The sequence below is a fragment of the Dunckerocampus dactyliophorus genome, chromosome 8 (assembly GCF_027744805.1).
Source record: "Dunckerocampus dactyliophorus isolate RoL2022-P2 chromosome 8, RoL_Ddac_1.1, whole genome shotgun sequence".
NCBI classification, from domain to species: Eukaryota; Metazoa; Chordata; class Actinopteri; order Syngnathiformes; family Syngnathidae; genus Dunckerocampus; species Dunckerocampus dactyliophorus.
In genome coordinates, this window is record NC_072826.1 from 21,164,901 (window position 1) to 21,186,562 (window position 21,662).

Consider the following 21,662-nt stretch of genomic DNA (forward strand, 5'->3'; position numbering starts at 1 on the left):
TTCCAGAGCTAATCTGTATAAATGTAAGATTTTCTTCATTTAATTTTCACATGATTCACATTACTCTCTTTGATTTTATTTATTAATTTAATTTTTCTATTATTTAGATTTGTGAAACGATAGTTAAAAAAGAAATATTTTTATATGCAAAGTCAGAATATTGCATTTCTGATTTGAAATTTGTTTTCATACTTGCATATTTATCTAAAAAAATAATAGACATTTATACGCTGTAGCAAGTTGTGTCATTTTCCACAGACAACCTTTCTTATAGGGCTGCAACTAAATTATTTTCCTAGTCGATTATCTTGTTTTGCCTAAAACACAAACATAATAGGCCTGCTTTCATGGATGACGAAGGAAATTGTAAAATGTTCACACTTGAGAGGCTGAAATCAGATCATATTTCCATTTTTAAATAAAAAAAACAATGAATCGCATACCAAAATTGTTGTCGATTAATTAGATAATCTATTAATCGATTAATTGTTGCGGCTTTAATTTCATAACAAAAAAAGGTTCGAAGGTTGAGCCATTCACATTAAACTTTGTTTTGAATAATTGATGACATTTATTCTATTTGGGAAATACAATGTTATTACATTATATTGTGCAGGTATAGACAACAAATGTCACGTCGACAATATTTCTACTTCATCTAATGCAGGGGTCACCAACGTTTTTCCTTGTGAGAGCTACTTTTACGAAATGTAAATGGCCAAGAGCTACTCATTTTTGTAACATTTATTTTCAGATCTTATTTTAAACCCAAACAAAGCGAATATGCTTGTTTTACCAGAACATGAACAAAATGCTGGTGTCCACAACTCACATGTTGTATTTCAGAATACATTTCTTTCTACTGCTCTTTCATTATTAACTGAAAACCTGAATGAAAAGCAGGCTTGCGGGCACCTCATGTCGTCGTGGGGGGCTACCTGGTGCCCGCGGGCACCACGTTGGTGACCCCTGATCTAATGTATAGTGTAATATACTTACATAGTCATTTCCAAGTATTTCAATAAGTGCCCACTAAAAAGGGTTCCCATTTTACCTTTAGCTAATTATCTGGACTAGTATACCCCTAGATAATTACAGCCACCACTCCCAAGCAACAGCATTAGCTGCTTGGTTGCTCTGCTTATTGATTTGTTTTGTTTTACTGTGTTACTTGTGGCTGAGTTGTTGGAACAAAGTGAAATTCAGGCATATGCATAGAATGACCCGCAGGGGGCAGCAGAGAAGCTCGCAGCCCTCCACGATATCACACAGTCACGTCATGAATTCTCTCATACGGTCCTCTTTATTGAAAGGAGTTCTCATGAGAAGATAAGTGTGTTTCTCAGCTGCTACACAGGGCAAGTACAGCATGCACAGAGATCCAATCCAACAATACACAATTATACAAACGTTTTTTGCACTTCCCCAACCAACATTCATGTCATTCGTCTATTTCTGCATATTTAAGCTACAGGAGAACATCTCAGCTCCTCCGCTGGAATATTTCCAGATAGATTTAAAAAAAAACAAAAAAAAAAAACACGGAATTTCACACACCGCACGGTTTCATAATCACAGTGCATCATTTTTTATTAGTGGTTTTTTTTTATTATTATTGAGGAGAGATTGTTTCTGCAGGTTGTGTAACCAGATTTGAAAGCAAGCTTAGTTTGTTTAAGTTCAGTGACACTTTTGAACCAGTTGGAGAGAAAGCAAAGAGGCGCAACATTGGGAGCACAGTGTAAAGGCTAGTAAACAGCAACAGAGAGTCACAAACACAACATAAAAAAGTGCTTCATGCATATTTAAGCCTCACGAGTCAGAAGGAAGAGAGAATTAAAGGATAAGACAGATTGATAAGCATTAGAGTGCTCCTGTTTTATTAATTAAATGTAAACACACACACACCCCCACACATACACACACACACAAACACACAGCTACAGGCTCTCATCCTGACTGGCTGATCAGGAGGGTCAAAGAGAGCGTGTGATGAGCGACAGTAACCAATCATTCAATTGATCCTCCCAGATAACTCCACTTATTCAGAGTGCAATGGACTTGTATTTGAGGTCAGAGGTCACCTGACTGTTGGATGAGGTCATATATGTGTGATGAGCGTGTGAAGGATAAGATGTTCTCGATAACCTCCAGTAACCTAAGCTTTATCCAGGAATTTGGCTTCAGTTGAGTCTTTTTCTCTAAATAAATAAACAAAGGTGCGATGCTAAACCATTCAAATAAATGTTGCACATTCAACAGCGGCTAATCATTAAAAAGACACTAAACAAGTTCGACGTTCTCTCAAGCTGAGAGTAATACACATATAAAAATAGTTGCTAGACATCTTTTTTTCCCATGCAAACCCTGACACTTGATAATATCACACCATAGTATTTTGCACATTTGTCTCCGTCTTTTGCATTTGGCAGAGTAACAGTGGTTTATAAAGCAAGAGAAATAATGTGTATACAGTAGATCCTCGCCATTCGCAGGGGTTACTGTCCGAAAAGCACCAAAACCACCTGCAAATAGCAAGTAAACCCGAGTAATTGAGACGGCCCTAACAAAGTCTATTTTCCAGACTCAAATAAAGTCAAGTGCATCGAGGTGCCACCTGTGACTACACCGGCTCGCGCCTCCCCCTCTCAACCCTCCTGCTAGCTTGATGTTGATGTACTCCTCCAATTTCAAATCAACATTTGCAATAAAAGTGACTGTTGTAATTATTAGATTCAGTTCCAGAACCCTCCCCATCTCTCTTCAATTGCCATTGTTCATGAGCTAACAAGCTAAATGCAATCCAAGTTTAAGTATGCCTTACTAAAGGCATATGTATGTACTCACTAATGAATGATAATGTGAGATGACTGAGAGTGCAGATGGAATCGGAGTCACAGTCTAGCCTTTAGCTTGGTTGGCAGGCCAGTGCTACAATCACGCTTCTATCAGGGCCATGGGGGCCGCCTCCATCTCTCTCTAAAGTGCACACAGGGCGCCACCATCTTGCTGTACTCTAAACCGTATTGTTATTGTGTACATGTTCTGCTTTACTCTCACATATTTATAGATTGTTACCAACTTAAGGTGAATAAGACGTGTTTTCAGCAGAAAAATGGGCTATTTTCAGAGAAAAAAAAAGATTCTTGACTAAAAATCCACAAATTTGCGGGGTCGCAAATGCTAAATCGCGAATATGCGGGGATCGACTGTACATCAATTTCATAATTTCGACTTCCTGTTCTTGTCATATCTCCTTGTCCTTCCTTAAACGTGTGGCACAGCTTAGGCCTCTGCCCCAAGTGGCCAAGAAAACACAAGACTCCCTCGAGAAGTAGTTATAGCGCGATGCGCCGCGGAAGCTCACACAACCCACACTACTCTCAACACTGGTCTGTCGCGACCTTTAATTAAGGATAAAGATTGTATTTTAATGTCTACTCAGATGCTGTAAGGATGACGAGGAGGTGGCCGGCCGATCAAGAATCTCTTTATTGCAAAAGCAAAACAGGCTACTGTCTGCAAACTCAACTGTCCAACACGTCACATCCACAGATGTTCGGAAATCACAAAACTCATCTTACACGACACATAACTGCCATGCCACTGATGCTCTGGAAGTGACAGTAGTAACTAGTGTAGTGGTCTTAATATTGACATGGAAAGGTTGCTATTGTTTGTCAATTTTCTTTTTTATTACTGTTTCATTGAGTGTTTTATTCCTTTATTTTATGGCTTTCATGTGTCCTGTGTACAGTGTGAGTTGATTTTGGTGGAAGAGCAGACTTAGACTAAGGCTTTGTTCACATTGCAGGCAAAATGATGCTCAATTTAGATTTTTTTGTTAAAATCCCATCTTTTATGTGGTCGTTCATATTAGCAGAAAAACGTGACTTATCAATGTGAAAACAAAAAAGTGCTAAGAAGCGCAAAAGCACCACGTCACGCGCTTCTTCCGTGTGTTTACAGAAGTAAACATTGCCAATTTCAGAGATTCGGTGCAACGGGAGTCAACATTTTCTTAAACAAACGATTAAGATTGAGAAGAAAGAGGGCAAGACTTTTGAAATAATTTTCGGATGACAAGGACAACGTTTGCGTACATCAGTGAATACCATTATCCACGTCTCGCGTGGTAGGTCAGATGTATGCGACCTCACCATTCAGACTGCAGTAACTTGGATACATCTCAGATTTATATCTACATATGAATGAGGCCTGAGTCACATTTGGAAAAAACTGGAATTGTACTGTTCATAATGACATAAAAAAATGCAAAAAAATCGGAATTGACCTGCAGTGTGAATGTAGCCAAAAACACGGAACACCTGTAGTTGGTGAGACTGGAGTATGCCAATTTTGCTATTAGTACACAAGGACTGTACGCAACAATATCTGCCTAGCAACAAGTAATCAAGAAAATCATTTGCTGGCTTTGACTAATTTGTTTTTTGAATCAATCTAGTTATTTTCTATGTGATTTGTGTTTGATGCTCTTTCCTGCGTATGCCTTTTTATTTTGATTTTGCCTGTGTTGTCGGCTTAAAAGCTGCAATTCAGGTTTGTGCCGATGATGACGACTAAGGTCCTCCTTCTCTTGCATTCACATTTAATTTATCACAAAGGTTCTTGCTGTCGCCACAAGTGAAACAAACGAGTGGATGGCTTTGCAGGTAGTTAATATGTAGACATTGTTGGACGTTTGTGTCAATTGAAAAGGTACTGAACAAAGCGTGGTGATCTACTGGGAATACAGTGTTGAATGAGACTGTAAATATGTTTTTCTCCCACTGTTCCATCAGTTTGAGTAGTAAAGGTCAGATGCAAACATCATCTGGGATTGACACCAAGCGGAGGTGAGTGTTGAACCTGGCTACATGATCATATCCCCCTGACAAGGTACTATAAACACTGATGCACACACAGACGGTACACATACTCTCTGCAGGGAATATTCACTAAAATGTGCATTCATTCAAGGCTAAAAATAGACCCCAACAGATGCATAATTTACTCTAGTATGAGAAACCTTTTACGAGAAAGACACGCTCTAGCGGTAGAAGGACAATATTTAACTTTTATACTTTTTTTAGATTGAAAAATATCATTTTGTAATATATATGTTTTCAGTATATTCTATAACGGGTTTGGTTGAGGGACATACAAGTACAGCACATACTGTATTAACAGGTGGTTGGTTTGGATGAGGCTAGCAAAATATAACAAGACAGTATGTTAAAAAAACACATAAATAGTAATATACAAGGCTGCACTGTCCGGTGGTCATCTCCAGCACTGCACATTTCCATCTACAATGCAGTCTTCGCCATGTCACACAGGAAGGAAGTAACGGAAGAAGAAGGAGCAGCAGGGGACAGGAAGGCGACGCCAAGGAAGATGGAGGTGCGTTTTCAGCAGGTGACAATGAAGCTACAAAGATGGCTGATCATCTGCATACAGATTTGGAGAGTAAAGTAAAAGGTGAGCCTGAAATAGAGAGACAGGGAAAGGAAGGAGCAGCAGTGAGAGACATCAGAGCCAAGCGTGGACACAAAGACAGATGGCAGAAAAGAAGAGACAGCAGCAAGCCGGCTAAATTTGCCACAGGGAACGTGTCATTTCCTTTTCCCAGGGAATGATGAGGTGTGTTTGGGATGTGCACACAGAACTCTGGGGCCACATTTAGAGTTCACACAATGTCAGATACAGCAGAAGGGTAGAAAAGCTTACATTTCATCTTCACAAAAATGTCATTAGGGATTTAACCACAGGCCGACTCACTTCACTTACTGACATCAAAAACACTTCCTACTTTTTTTCCCCCCACTTTTTTTAATGCATGGCTGAGCCGGATGATGATTTTTTTTTTTTTTGAAAAGTGCACTCTGGCGGTATACACAGAGCCTGTATGTAACTTAACACGGAAGGCCCCAGACAGGTGATAAAAAAAAAAAAGCCCACTCAGTCTGACACTTTTGACTACAGATCTTAGCCATAAACCTCATAAGCAAAGCTGTGGCCAAACCCGATGACAACAACAAGAGGGGTAAAAATTATAATAATCACATTTTTGTTCACGAAAAATCTTTTAATTTGTATAATTGGCCATGATGCATATAAAAAAAACATGAAAGACAAAACAAATATGTTCAGAAATGCAAATGAACTGCTGCTTCTTTTAATGTCATAAACAAGATTTTGCCCACAGCAGGACCTGCTACCCATTGAGAAGAGCCGTACTGGGTAGTGTACGCCCCAGTTGGAATATTTTTCAGTTTACTTTGAAAATTTAAGCAAAAATTTGTCCTCGGTTCTGATACGTTCCCCAGTTAGCGTACAATATGGCGCGTGTCTTGTCTTATTGATGCACTACGTGAGCCCAACTGTGTTCGTAACATATTTTAATCACAAAACGTTCACGGTTCACGGGTCCCGAGGTGAGATGATACACGTGATTTGGTCTACGAGACGAGATGAGATTTTAACATTACTTTTAAGAAAAGTACAATGAAAAAATATATGACAATATATTGCAATCCACTCATTTAATTTCTGCTACATTCCCTGCATTGCTCCTCACAAGGCTGCACTCTTCTGCACTCTGTGCGTATGCCACCGGGCCCGCCTCTACCCACCGAGACAAAGGGACTGACTGACAAAAGGGCTCACTCCGCTCATGCCGTTGTTCTATGGAACAAATGCACAGAGTAAACCCTCTTCCTGCTTGTTTGGAGGCGGGAGATGAGGAAAACAGACGCGCATAAACATAGCAATATATTGAGGCCACCAAAATGATCAAGTTGATTTTAATTTATTGCGTAATTAATTTACTATCGTCCCAGGTCTAGTGCCCACAAGAACGTGAAATCTTGTCACATTTTAATCTTGCGAGATCTTGTGAAACAAGATCTTGTGACACCCCTCTAAAATGTCCCTGTTTGCAGCGTGTTAGCATGGAAAGTTATTGTCCCCCAGCGTCGTCGCCCGTCTGTGATGCCATTAGCGGTTGACTCTAGTTCAGCACCATTACACCACAAGTCTCTACTTGTCTTGTTAATCACGGCTGCAAAATAACCCACACTGGAGGCAAGTAAATTTGCGAGTGCCAGCATTTTGATAAAGAAAGTGACAGACACGATTGAATTCACTAAATAACTCGTAGCAAAGTATGAAGTTGTCATCCATGTGGATATCACGTCTCCTCCTCCGTCGCCTCAAAATCAAATCAAGGTAAAAGTGACGCTAAATGTTCATTTATCTCTTTCATTTGTCATTTATGTGCATTTATTTTCATTTTGAATTGTTTTCTGTAAAACTGTAAAAAAAGTGTTGTTTGTTAACATTTTTGGGTGTCCAGAATGGTTTCTTTGGATTTGCATTATTTCTTATGGGAAAAATCTATTCAGTTAGAGTACATTTCAGTTTGAGTTGGAACTCCTGGAACAGATAAACTTGCTTTCATTTCTGTCTTCAAAAGTGTCCAATAAGAGGAGAAAAATATCACTAGATCTGTCTACATAAGTCATGCATGGAATAATGAACAGGTGTTATGGATGCATCCTGTTTAAACACGGACTCAAAATGTATAAGTCACTGCTACGGAGGCGAAACCTGTGTAACATGAAAGCACGTATTGCTCTTCTCAACGAGCAGCGGCATCCTGCTATGCCCCTCCCCTAATCCAAAAACACTCAGTTCAGTCTTGCTTGTGACATAAAAAAACTCAGACACAATGAAAGACGGAAGGAAGTTCATGCGCACTTCTAAACATATTTGTTTTGCTTTTCATGTTGCTGTTTACGTGAAAGCATTATGTGCATGAAAAACACAGTGGACAACACAAACAAGCTGAGAGAAATAAAATGTTGCTTCAAGCACTCAAGAAAATAGATGTGTTAATTTATTCTGCAGGGCAAAGCTGATTGATGAAATGTCTTTTTAAGTGCTTTCTTACCTAGCTGGCTTTTCTATTAGCTGGCGGTGGCCTCCGAGTGCAAGCTGCTGAATTTGGTCGGGTCCCGGTTGTCACATATGTCAGTCGAGGACACGGCGTTGACATTCAAACACGTGCTGCACAACAGAGCGCAATCAGTGTGGTCATCAATATCGAATAGGCAACATTACACTGCTGACAAGAACCCGCTACACATCAATGGGAGTACAGCCAAAGATTCCCCCCACCTCCCCCCCGAGGGATACAATTCAATCTTCCCAAAAGTATAAAGTATTTCCGCTTGTCTGCCTGTAGAGAATGATGATCCAAGATGGAGTCTTACCTGTTGTCATTGATGTCTGTGGTGTTTCCTGTGGACAGAGAGAGGTGTGTGAGGGAGGATGCAGGCACGTGCACAGTGCGCAGCAGTGTGACATGCATTTCATTAGAATTCATTTGAATTTATATGTTCTGAATGTCCCCTTGGGGAAATAACGCAAGTCCAATGTACAGTGTAACGCACAGTTGAGCAAATCGTGGGCTACACAGCATGCATGCATGCATGACGGGTCTGCATATCCGTGAGCAGTTTCGGGGTTCGCTGCCTTGCTGAGCATTGTCAGTTTTTCGTTAGACCCTGAGTCCAGTCCCGGAGGCAAGTGCTTCAGGACATGAGCTCCTTCTGCCCCAAATTAGAAGAAATGTGAATGTGTCATGTGAAGAATGGGCATGATTCTGCCTTGTGGCTAAATGGAGCGCACTACTTGGCTGCAACCAGCAGTGGTATTGTTGATTCAGCCTGAACTGGTTTGTCCCAAGAAAAAACCTTACTGAAGCTACTATGCAGTGTTTCCAATACACAAATTTGAGTGGCGACAAATAGATTTGGCACTACCTGTTGGTCGACCAAGCTCATAAACACATTATAATGGGACTGTGTGTTAATGTAGCTTGTCGTTACAACTCTGTACAGTAGGTGGAGGTATGCATCACGAGGCTTCTTAACGTACCTCATTCGCACCTGGTCTGCCACAGAACAAGAACACGGAGCAGGACGGATCAGTGTTGCCAACTTAGCAACTTCATTTTGAGAGTAATCTGACCCCTCTAAATACTAGGGTTGTCCCAGTCCGAAAAAAAAACTTGACTTATATTGGCCCGCATCTAAAATCTCTGATACTGACACTCTGATACAAGAAGTCCATTCCAGAGTCCGCACCAGCACTTATATCAGACAGCAGCCCTTCTATTCAGCATGCAGAATCCACGTGATCACAACAACAGCATGTGCTTGAGTGTTTAGTGACGTCAGTCGTGTGGCTGTATTTTTCATTGAAGTCCAAAAAAGACGTTGCAGCTGAGTGCAACACTTGTCATGCACAGGTTTCAAGTCTTTTATAACATTCCACGCAACTAAACAAGTAATAAATATATGATCTGTGACGATTTCGGATCAATATCGGTATAGGCATTGGATCGGAAGTGAAAAAGCAACAAATCTAGTGAAGAAAGAAAGAGTGCTGCTGTAGGCTCCTCAAAAAGCACTCACAGGTGGCTCTGTCAAAAAGAAGCGACAGAAAGTTCATTTGAGGTTGTAAACATATTTGATCTACAAATGTGTTCAAATATTATTTGACCCATCCCCCCGCTATCCACCACGCCCATTAACAGATTGCAATTCTGTCGAATCATCCTCTGGCACTACGTAAGTAAAAAGTCTCCATAGTTGATCAATAAACTTTATTGAGATGGCCTTCTCTGGTTATATGTGAGAATGAAGATAATGCTTTTATCATTTTGCCTTAAGGACAAAATATGAATGTGATAAAAAGACTTTTACATGCTGTTCCCGCCTCAAATAAATTAACAATGCTTTTCTATTGAGATATTTTACCCCTTAAGAAGACAAATAATAGTCCTATCCTTTAAAAGGTCACTTTATTTCTCCAATTTCCACAAATGACCACACTGACATTCTCCTCCTGAGGACGCGATCACTCTTCACACAATCTTCTCCGCATAAAAATAACGAACAGCCACAGAGGCCGATTCAGTCAATTACATTAGTGGGTATTTGTATGAACAGTGTCGTCTGTATTTCTGTCTCATCTTGTGTCCCTGAACTACTCATGCGGGGAATCATCACCATTTTGGCGTCTCACAGACATGAAAGCTAAAAAAGGCACACTCCCATTATTCTATTGTATTCTATTCTATTCACCATTCATTATCCTAAGAAGTGATTTTGGTATTTTGACCCTCTCATGTTGCCGTTAAGGGAAACTAGTTATGATTCTGTTCAGTTGAATAGCACCGTAAACTACGACCACAATAAAAATGCATTGATCACATCATCACCTTTGTAAAGGAACAATTTAATCTTTGCATAGGGTCTTATTGTTGTGTATTGATTGTGCAGTAGTCCACCAGTGAGCCTCCAATCGTAGGCTTCCACTCATTGTTATTCATGGCCTAGGCTGTCGTAAATTTTGCACTTTCCGCAAATTTAACGACTTGCCTATTGTCAGGGAACCTTGTGGGCAGCCCAATTGTGCGACCATACCTTTTGCAGGAAGAAAATATGTGGCAGATAATAAAAACCCAGCAGGAACCATCATGTCCTCTCCTGAAATGTACCAGAAAAGCATTTCGAGGTACAATGCATGGGCAGTTTTACATACAATATCTGCTGCAGCTTATTGAAATTCTCCACGCTTAAGTCCAAATATATGCATCCATCCTAGTAGAAATCACCGTGATCACACCGGAAGTAACAAAAATCCTGCCTATATAAAGATAATTGTGTTCACTTTGGATTTACACTGCCAGACAATAGGTAATCATTTAATACTATGTTTGATATAGTGGTGGTAGTTTGCATCCAGTTTTAGCTTTCCAGTTTTGACTGCAGCTGGATAAGAAGGTGTGCTTCCATTAACATAACAGAGCAAATGCTATCATTCTTGCTGACATGAGCTGACACAGGGAGCCTTATCTGTCTCCCCCAGAGTCCGTTAAAGATGGACTCTTATCACATACAGTATGTCATGCATGGAATGATGTACAGGTGATATGCACGCATCCTGTTTAAATATTGACTCAAAACGCACCAATCATTGCTATGAAGGCAAATAAGAAAAGAGGAAATCAACTCATGGAGAGGAACTTCCTACATGATAGATCCCCACGTAGTCGAGATTCAGCATTCGCGACCCTGGAAATTAGCAGATTTTTGATCCTAATATTTGTGGGAAAACACTTATAGAACTTATAACCTCCATAATTAGGCCATTTATTGGCAGAAAAACCATCTCATTTGCCATACATTGGAAAGCGTGAATTACACAGCAAATAGAGGCAAATAGGCTTGTCACGAAAACAAATTTTGCTGGACGATAATAGTCCTACAAATTATTGCCGACAAACAATATTACTGTCGATATTATTTTGATATATGGCGTAATAATGTGAGTACACCATATCAAAAGAAATCTACTTGCCATTGGAATGTCAAGAGCGTTTAAATAAAATAAACAACATAATAAACTTTTTTTTAAAATAAAATGGACTCTCAATCTCTTTTAGCAAAAATTGCACTGAAATACAACTGCAAAAATTGCATAATCAATCACAATGTTTGTGTCACTTGTGCTGATGTATGGATATTGACAAAAAAAAACAAAAACAAGAAATAACCTAGAAATACTCTGAAGTTGACATTGCGTGTTACTGCAGACGTCAGCTCATTTGCATATACACTTCCGTGATCGACTTTTAGAAACATGTGTGGAAAACGTTGTTTACATTTAATGAGGTGTAATATTTTGTCGGGGTTCAGTCAAAGTACATGGTTTGGAAGCGGCAATATGCATTTACTGTGTGGGAAACACTGAAATGCAAGTTCCACCGTTATGTATTATTTATTTCATTGTCTTCCACAAACTTTTTCATGTCACAAAATGATAATGCGCAAATGGCCTAAAATTGACATCAGATCGTGTTTTATACACAACAGGCAAGTATTCAATCGTGTGGCACACGACACACACAGCTAGCAAACAGTGCACTCGCTAGTGTGTAGCGCGCCCTCCTCACTGGCACAAAGGCACCTGAATGGCTCACAGGAGGGTTCGCTCACTGTGTTCATTCCGCTTTTGAACCAACACACCCTGGTGCTGAGACAGATGCACGGAGTGAACCCTCTTGTCATCCAGCATGTTTGGTGGAGAGAGAGGAGGAAAACAAACGTACATACACATGTCAATATATAGAGGCCGGTAAAATGATCACGTTTGTTTTTATTTATCATAAAGTTAATGGATTTATTAATTATCGTGACAGGCCTAGAGGCAAACTAATAACCATGTTAGTTGAAGTCAAATCATCAGACCAAAGTCCGAGTCACTGACCCTAAGTCGAGTTGTAAGTCTTGAATGATATTGTCAAGTCAACCAAAGTCATCAAAATTGTTACTCGAGTCTGACTGTCCCAAGTTGCGTGACTTGGGTCCACACGTCTGGTTACTTCTGTTATTTACCGTTGCACCGTGAGTGAGGTAGGCGTTTGGTTTGATTTGTGTTGTGTGAGTATGGCTATAAATTTTAAGCGACTTCATTACAAATAGAAAGCACTTTCTCAAGCAAATTGATGTTATGTACAGTAGCACCATAGGCATAACCCTGGCTTGATTAGAGTATCAAAATAGACATATTTATGGGAGTCTCAATTACTGAGCGTTTTTGCCAACAGCGTGGATCTACTGTTATAATACAAATTATTGTTATAAAATTATTTTCATAGGCTTGAGCTCACCATTTTCCGAATCAAGCATCTCTGCAGTGTCTTTTTGGCTTGCAGGAGGCCTACAAACAGCAGGAAGAAAACAAACAATAATCTCAGCTTTAATTGTGACTGCTACAAAACAAACACACACATCATATTGTGCACCTCTGGGCACTCACATGTTCTGAGCATTGTTCTGGTGGTCAAAGTGCTTGGCAGGCCGGTTCTGGTTGGTTTCAGGTGCAGTGCGTTCACCTTCTGGTGCCGGAGCGGCAACATCAGCTTGTGGAGCTTGTGCGTCGTCGTGAGGAACATCATCGGTCATAACGACAGGGTGATCGCTGTAGCCTCGGATGAAAACGGTGTGAGTGGGTGAGTGGTGGCCAGCACGCACAGGCTTGGCTGTTAAAAAGGACACAAACTTGTGTTGTGATGTAAAACAAAGTCATGTGGTATAAAACAAATATACAGTAATCCCTCATATATCGTCATTAAGTGGTTCCAGACCTAACCGTGATAAGTGAATTTCCACCAAGTACCATTCCTTATTTATAAATAATATACTTTCGAAGTTACAGCATAAAGACGTGCTTATGACCTTCTAAATACTGTACTTTTTTGTACATAATTAGAGCCCTCTAGACATAAAATAACACCCGTATAGTCATCTTTACACTGATTATCCAATATAGTACCCCTCAGGGTACGGTGCTCTCCCCTTTCCTCTTCACCCTCTACACCTCGGACTTCACACACAACTCCACACAGTGTCACATTCAGAAGTTCTCCGACGACACAGCCATCGTTGGTTGTGTTTCAGAGGGGAATGATCTGGAATACAGGGTGGTCATCAGGGACTTTGTCAGCTGGAGTGAGCTTAAGCAGCGACAACTCAACACCAGCAAGACAAAGGAGATGATCATTAACTTCCAGAGGAAAACATCCCATTTCACACCGGTGAACATCCAGGGAGCGGACATAGAGTTGGTAGACAGCTACAAATTCCTGGGTGTTCACCTTAACAACAAACTGGACTGGTACGTCAACACCCACGCCCTCTACAAGAAGGGCCAGAGTCGCCTCCACCTGCTGAGGAGACTGAGGTCCTTTGGTGTGTGCAGGACTCTCTTACGGACATTTTATGACTCTGTGGTGCCCTCAGCCATCTTCTATGCTGTGGGCTGCTGGAGAGGGGGCAGCACGGACAGGGACAGGAGCAGGATCAATAGACTGATCAGGAGAGCAAGCTCTGTCCTGGACGGTCCTCTGGACTCCGTGGGGAAGAGAAGGATGTTGGCTAAGCTGACATCCATCATGGACAACAACTCTCACCTGCTACATGACACTGTTGTTTCCCTTAGCAGCTCCTTCAGCAGCAGACTGTTACACCCACGGTGTAAGAAGGAGAGGTTCCGCAGGTAAATAATAATAAGAGTAAATAAGCCATTTAAGACATAAATAAGACTTGTGCTCGTGCGTGTTGGTGTCTGATGCTTGTGTGTCTCACCAGACATTACAGTAACATTGCTGACACCTAGAGACTACATAGAATCACAACATCTTTGAATGTGTCTTCTGAATGCCTTATACTGTATTTCCTCACCCTATTAAAATAATAGCCTAAGTCATATTTTCATGTTTTTGGGAAAATCAACTCAGAGTTCTCAGAGAAGGATAGCTTGTACTGGACCTTGCCATCAGGGCTCAATTGAAGAGCCCACAAATCATGTACAGTCGGGTCTGCTTTTTTGCTTAGTCCGATACTTGAGAAGTAAGATCCATTGAGTTTCATGATTTCATGATGTTTGAATCAATCAAAAATGTTGACTTGGGCAAAAAATTAAATGGCCTAAGTCACCCTCTTGACATAGGCCAGTTTCCTATAGGGCATAAGAAGCATGATCCTTTCAACTAAGAATTTAGGCGATTTTACTAGAGATGGCCAGCATTATCAAGAGATGATTTAGGCCAAAAACTTTTTGTCCAAAAATGACTTAGGCCATTATTTTAATAGGGTGGCAATCCGTATTTTACAGTAGTTCATCTAGCCATTTTTATACTTGAAAATGCTTCATATCATAAATGCTTCAAAAATGTAACATTTGCAACAATATGCATACTTTTGTCTGACAATAGGCTGTATTCAACCACAAACAGCAATGGTTTATTAATTAATATATATTTGAAAAACATGGTAGAGTGAAGCTGCAAAATTTTAAGTGGCGAGGGATTTCTGTACCCTATAGTTTCAAATATACTGGATCCTCACGTATTTGTGATTCATCAATCACAAATCTGCAAAATCGCAGGTCTTTGGTCTAAAAATAAATGTATTTTTATCCTCCAACAATAGGCTGTTTTTTTTTCTACCAAGAACATATCTCATTCACCATAAGTCGGTAATAATTTATAAATAGCTGTGTGTAAAAAATAGACATTCATAGCGCATCAATTACTTGTGGTTTTTTGCCCTTCGTGAGGGGTCCTGCAGGGTAACCCCCACAAACAGCAGGGATCTACTGTAAACACCTGGTGCCAATCAGTTAAAGCGACAGTATTTTTTGATACAACTCTAGATGTGCAGGTGTACCTAATGTTTTGGCCAGTGGGTGTACAGTAGTGTGTGTCTGCTCATCGCTGTTCAAGAAGTTGGGCTTTGCCCTTTGCAAAAAATGAAATGAGTTGGTATTGTCAAGAGAACTTCATGGGTGGCCAGACTGTAAGACCTTCAAGCTAATAACTTCCTTCCTTCAGAGCAAAAAATATGTGACTGATAATATCTGAAACTGAAAAGCCAAAACCAATTTTGAGTTTTGCCCCCTTCTTGTGAGTCTTAATGGTATTCATACAAAGAAACTGGGATATGTGTGTCTAAACCGTGGGAGAGGAAATAACAAGGAGCTGAGCAGAGTGGCTCGAGGATACACAGACATGCGCCCACCCACCCACGCTTTTGTGGGGGGAACGAGGTGAGAGCAGGGCAGAAATCACAGCATGGACATGAGGAGATGGTTGCACCATGTGAGAGCATTCTCACGCTGCACCGCAGGGGCAATTATCACATGTGAAAGTGATGAACCACACAGACAGCCTGCCCCAACTTAACAGTCACATTTCCTAAATTGTGTTCTACATTCAAATCTACATGACATATAGATTACTCTGTCTGCATCTTTTTTTTCTTACAGTGTTATAGACAGTAGAGTAGATCCCCACTTTTTTATGAGAGTTATGTTCCGGGACCACCAGCAAATGGCGAAAATCTGAGTCACTGATATGCCCGTGAAAATGTGAGATCTCATGATAAACTAGTTATGGCATTTTGAGTATGGGATTGTTTACTTTTCCACGGTAACACAGCATTTTCATTGTGCCCATGTGGCAATTAGTGCTATTTACTCATTTTGGCTTAAACACATTTTTGCCACGTTTGAAGAAATGTGTCACTATTTGAGGGACTTTGCACTATTTATTTATTTTGAATGACTGGACTGAAAGCTAAATCCCATCAAACAAAATGATGTTCATCCAGCAAGACTTTTTTTGGTACCTTTCTGTAAATAAATACATTTGACATGTGATTCTGTTGTCATCTATTTGACTTATATTTATGAACTATATTATTATTATTGGCAGGCCTAACAGCATGCTTGGGAATACTGTATGATGTGCTCATGTACCCATTTGGAAATACTGTACAGAATGACACTTTTATAGAATTGGCTTCTTTATTTTATAATGTAAGATTAATGTCTACATCAGGGGTCGGGAACCTTTTTGGCTAAGAGAGCCCTGAATGCTACATATTTATTTTTCCGTGAGAGCCATATAATATTTTTTAACATTGAATACCACTAAATGTGTGCATTTTTAAGTAAGACCAACAATTTTAGAATATCAGAAGTCTCTGAAGTTATTCTTTTTAATAATGTTATACTGAAGCTAACTTATAATAGAGAAAAAATTTATTGCCATTAATGTGACTTCTGGTGCTGCATGGTTTTGCAGCACTGCAGAATTAGCTAGTTGCCTATTTGATTAAAGGATGAAGTTTACTTCTTGATATGTCAATAGCCCGGGTAGGCGAATGCGTTATCCAGTAATAATCTAGTTTTGGTGTCTGACACTGCTTTTTTCTGATTCTTTGTGGTGTATTCGAGCGATCTATCGGTGCTCTTTATGGCCATGTTCTAATCTCATGACTTCTCCTATACTGAAAAACTACTACTAGTTGTTTACATACTGTACTGCTCGCAAATCAGCGAGGAAACGGTAACTTTTTCTTTGGCTCACGCTACAAGGGAACTCATGATGAGCTTTGGAAATCGCAGGAGGTCATTACTCAATATGACAGTTTGACTCACGGTGTCAACTTAGAACACTAAAATCATCATACAGACACTTAACACTCAAAAGGTAGGCAAGAAATATACAGGACAAGTACGAATACCAGTTTAGAATAAAATACAACTATTTTACCATCTTCCCATCATGCATTGCTTCCAACAAAGCAGTTCATTAAGTTGCAATGATTCATGCAATGATTCATTCAGCTGCCTGTGTCCACCAGAGAGAGCTCTCTGGCGGGAGCCCTCTGTTTGTTATGGTGCATCTACGGAAATGATGTCATCGGCGCTTCTGATTGGTTAAAATTGCCTTAACAGTCCATGGCTGCAGCACCCCCTTTACTTGATAGCCTGTGAATGCGTATTTGTGTGGATAGAAATAGTTTTAAAACATTACGATATTGATAGAGATTTTTTTGACACGCAAGAGGGGCAATGTGCATTTTTGAAAATATCCACGTTCGCATGGACATGGCCTTAGTGTCCAAATGTCTGGCATTCCTGCCCCCTCTGCTTGTCCTTTCAGTGCTCTACGATGTCCCAAATTCTTAAACAAACAGCAATATTACCATGACTGGCACATATCATATTCTAGTGGGCTTGGAGGTACAAATTCTGCCTAGCAACAAAACACCTTGCAAACATGTGACATAACCCTGGAACAAATCCAAGCAATTCTGTTGATTTAATAATGAATCGCATTGACTTTTTGGAAGTAAAAGTAACATAACATGGCTGGCTAAGTGGCTAGTGAGCCATTCTTTCTTAATTTGCATTCTAGTGAAGAAAACATGAGTTTGTAACATTGTTACCTATGTGTGCAGCGTGAGGACGACGGAAAGGATTTCGCACCCTCATCACATCTTTGATGCGCTCCACCTCCTGCTGGTAGCGGTGTCGATCCTTCATGGCGCCCTCTTTGGCCTCCTTTAGCGCACCCTCCAGAGCCTTGACCCGCTCAGCTGTAGACCGAAGACGTTTCTCCAGTTTCGGAAGCTCACAGCGGAGGTCTGCATTGTCACGTACAAGCTGCACACAAACATTGAGCCACAAAGGGAAAAGTGTCATAAAAAACTTGGCGACTGGTAATTCGACTACCTAGTTTGCACCAGTCATTATTGAACACACTCCCTCAGCTACTGTATTTCAAAAAGCCTGCCCTCATTTGGCCGTATGGTGGTTTCCCCCGGCACAGCACAGAGTATATACTGCAGCAGAATTAACAGAGTGACCTGGAACCTGAACAAGCGAACTGGAATATTTGTGTCAGCCAGAGCCAAGTAGATGCAGCCGGGTGGAACCACTGACAAAGTTGATGGGCAAACAGCCTCTGGCAAAGGAGAAAATATATCAGGTACTGAAAATTGAGGGCCACCAGTAAACTCTGGATGGACAGCTTCTGTAATAGGCTTGTCCACCATTCATGTTGGATCAGTGATATTGTTACCATTTCAGTGTGCACTGTGCAATTGTATTTATTACAGCGGGAAATAATTACATTCGCAACCCTAAAGGGGGACATTTTCCTTCCAAAACACATTTTGTCTGAAAAGCAATAAAAAAAGCTGCTGTGTGATGTTTTGGTTGGCGTCAGTGAAACAACTAATCAGCCTCAGCATGTGATCCTGCAAGCTAATCCTCCTCCTGCAGCGATGCAGACTACACAAAATAAGTTATTAAAAGCATGCAAGGATTTATACTTTTAAGGTTAAGAGTAAATTGTAATACAGTAGTTTATTGTTTTAAAGAAAATACATGACGACACCCGCACAAAATTTGTGTTCCTCCCCCTCCAAAACCTCTTGCTAGCTTGACGGTGACTTCTACTCAATAAAGGCCACTGTTGTAATTATTAGATTATTAGAGTTTCAATAACCTTCCCCATCACAATAATTGCCATTGTTTGTTTGCAATGTACAATCCAAGTTTAAGGCGTAGAATATGCATCCCTTGTGTTTGTATTGATCGTATCATGGGTGAGCTAGTGGTTCAAGTCAATGATCCTTGTGCTGTGTGGGTGAGTGTTCGCTAAGCTATTACTAGCCAATAATAGAGCACACTGCCACAGTATGTTTTATTATAATGCAGTTATGTACCATGATGACTGTAATGCCTCATTTTCACATATTTGTAAAATGGGCAGGTTTTCTTACAAATCAAGAATAATGTTTTGATTTTTAAAAAATCTGCAAATTTACCTTCATTGAAGATGTGATTGTTGCCAGAAAAAAACAACATGGCAGCGAGACCAACACTGACAACACCTTTGTGTTTTGCCATGGGTTACTTCTTGAATTCAATAGTGTTTCTCACCTCTGCTTTCTCAGTCTCTGCTAGTGAAAAACACTATTGAATGTGTTGATCTCAGTGCCACATCGTGTCTTTGTCAACACATCATCACGTCTTCAATGAAAAGTAACCTTAAATTTAGGGATGAGCCGGATACTCGTTGTACACGAAAATGCGTTACGGATAATGCATTTTTGACGGATACGAGCATGAAACAAGTACAGCTCGTCATTATCCATAATCGTGAGGACAGAAAATCCTCATTATGTATTCACTCTTCATGCTCTGTGATTGGCCAGTCACACACAGAAACCGCCCCTCCCTAGACATAAACACAAATGAACAGCAACGTAACATCTCAGCTGTCAGCAGTGCACTAAACACATTGAAATAGCATGCTAACAATATATTAACTTGGTGGCAGTGCTGACGAGGCTAACTTAGCTCAGCAGTTAGTGACCAGCTCGGCGGCTGGATGCTTAAGGCACACAACACATACAATATCACAGTGCGAACAGCGTCTAGCACTGAATGAATGAGAAATAACCAGGTTACTCACGTTTATAGACGCACAATGTTAGTTGAACATCAAAAACAAGGTCCATGTTACGACAACAACTCTCAAGCTCCGCGCCTGCCATGGTGCATTCATGTGCCCATCTCGCGTCGTAATTGGGAGATACGTTTAATCACATGTTCACTTAAAGGAACATAAGCGAATGAGCACTTAATATATATAAACAAGAATAGCAATAAAAAAATTAGATGCAGCTCGCAGGTAAGTGGTACTATTCGATCTGTCTTTAGAACAGGCTGACAGGCGACTCACCTGGTACCCACTGGCGCCGTGTTGGTGACCCGATTTAGACCACACTTACACGCATTATAAAGACATTAATATAATGTTCCGAGTATCCATGAATGCATCTCGCCGTCTGTCTAGTGACAACGACTAAGTGTCGTTGCAATGACAAATGGACTCGAGACATTTAGAGTTTGTTTAGAGTTGGAAATACATACCTGTATATTGTGTTTGAATTGTGCTGCTGTTGATGTGTTCAGGTCAGAATAAAGTTATAAAGGAGCGACAGACTCTGTGGGGAGATACACTGTGCTGTTGCCTGTCGTCATAACAGAGAGCAGTGGCTTGCCATGATGCATATGCAGAAATACGTTAAAAAATTTATGTTGACAGCCCTACTAAAAACTAATAAGTCTTGCAGATCACTTATACACATACACAGTGCACATATAGCTGAATAATAAACAATAAATATAGCAACTTCTGCTCAATCCATGTCAATTTCAGACTTAAAATAATGTACAGACGTAACCCCCCCCCCCAGTTTCCGATTAGACCACGCCCACTTCTGGTTTTCTTCCCCTGCTCATTCCGAGCACAGATACAGATACGGATACAGATAATTTAAATGGGTGAACAGATAGATAGTGGTGTACTCGCTCATCTCTACTTAAATGTTATTTATCGCTTTCATTCGTCATATGTGCATTGTTTTATGCATATAAAACTATAATTGTAAAACCATTAAAATGTGTTTTGTGAGAACATTTTTGAGACTTGTGGCGTATGATGACATCATAGACGGGCGATGGAGCTGACTTCCACTGCCTGTTTCTGTCACTATGCAATACATACCGAAAACTAGGGATGAGCAAGTACACCACTATCTATATCTGTATCTGTTACCCATCAAAAGTATCTGTACAGTGTTCCCTCATTTATTACGGGGGACAGGTTCCCAAAATAGCCCGCAATAAGTGAAATCCGCCAGTAGGAGCCAAGTAGCCAACTTTGTTTACAATTATTACATTACGTTTTAAGGCTGTAAAACCCCTCACAATACACTTAATACACTTTTCTCAGAAAGGCATACATTTTTTCACATTTCTTTCTTGTTTAAACACTCTCAAAGTTCAAATTTTGTTTGAATTGTAACGATCAATCTTGGACACAAGAAATTAAGTGACTCACCGTATTCACTCCTCTGACGTGCCTCGTACCTGCGCCGTTCGGCTGTAGTGTTTTTGTATCCACGTTAAAACATATTGCTACTGTAGTTTACTCCTCCTTGTAGTCCTCCATGAACCAAAGATTCATTTACAGTATTCCATAATGGTATGCAGAACACAATGGGTTCTCCCTGAGCCAATCAGGACTGTTGTGGCTTTATATTTAGCCGGCTGACGAGGTGGAGGGATGACATCTTTACTCCAGCGGCAAATGTCTTCAGTTCTCACATGAGTGTCCATCAGCCTCTACTGGTGGCAGTAGTAAATACAATAACAGACAG

General features: G+C 40.3%; 1 protein-coding gene across 1 annotated transcript in view; it reads right to left on the reverse strand.

Moving 5' to 3' along the window:
* Positions 1–651: 651 nt before the first annotated feature.
* Positions 652–21,662, reverse strand: part of kif5ab (kinesin family member 5A, b) — a 131,988-nt gene continuing 110,977 nt past the window's right edge. Inside the window, exons 24-29 of the mRNA XM_054785530.1 lie at positions 17,874–18,090; positions 12,895–13,117; positions 12,746–12,795; positions 8,277–8,304; positions 7,955–8,070; positions 652–5,487 (exon numbers count right to left, since the gene is read on the reverse strand). Coding sequence (XP_054641505.1) covers positions 7,971–8,070; positions 8,277–8,304; positions 12,746–12,795; positions 12,895–13,117; positions 17,874–18,090 — 618 coding nt within the window. The 3' untranslated portion in view covers positions 652–5,487; positions 7,955–7,970. The remainder of the gene's footprint in view (positions 5,488–7,954; positions 8,071–8,276; positions 8,305–12,745; positions 12,796–12,894; positions 13,118–17,873; positions 18,091–21,662) is intronic.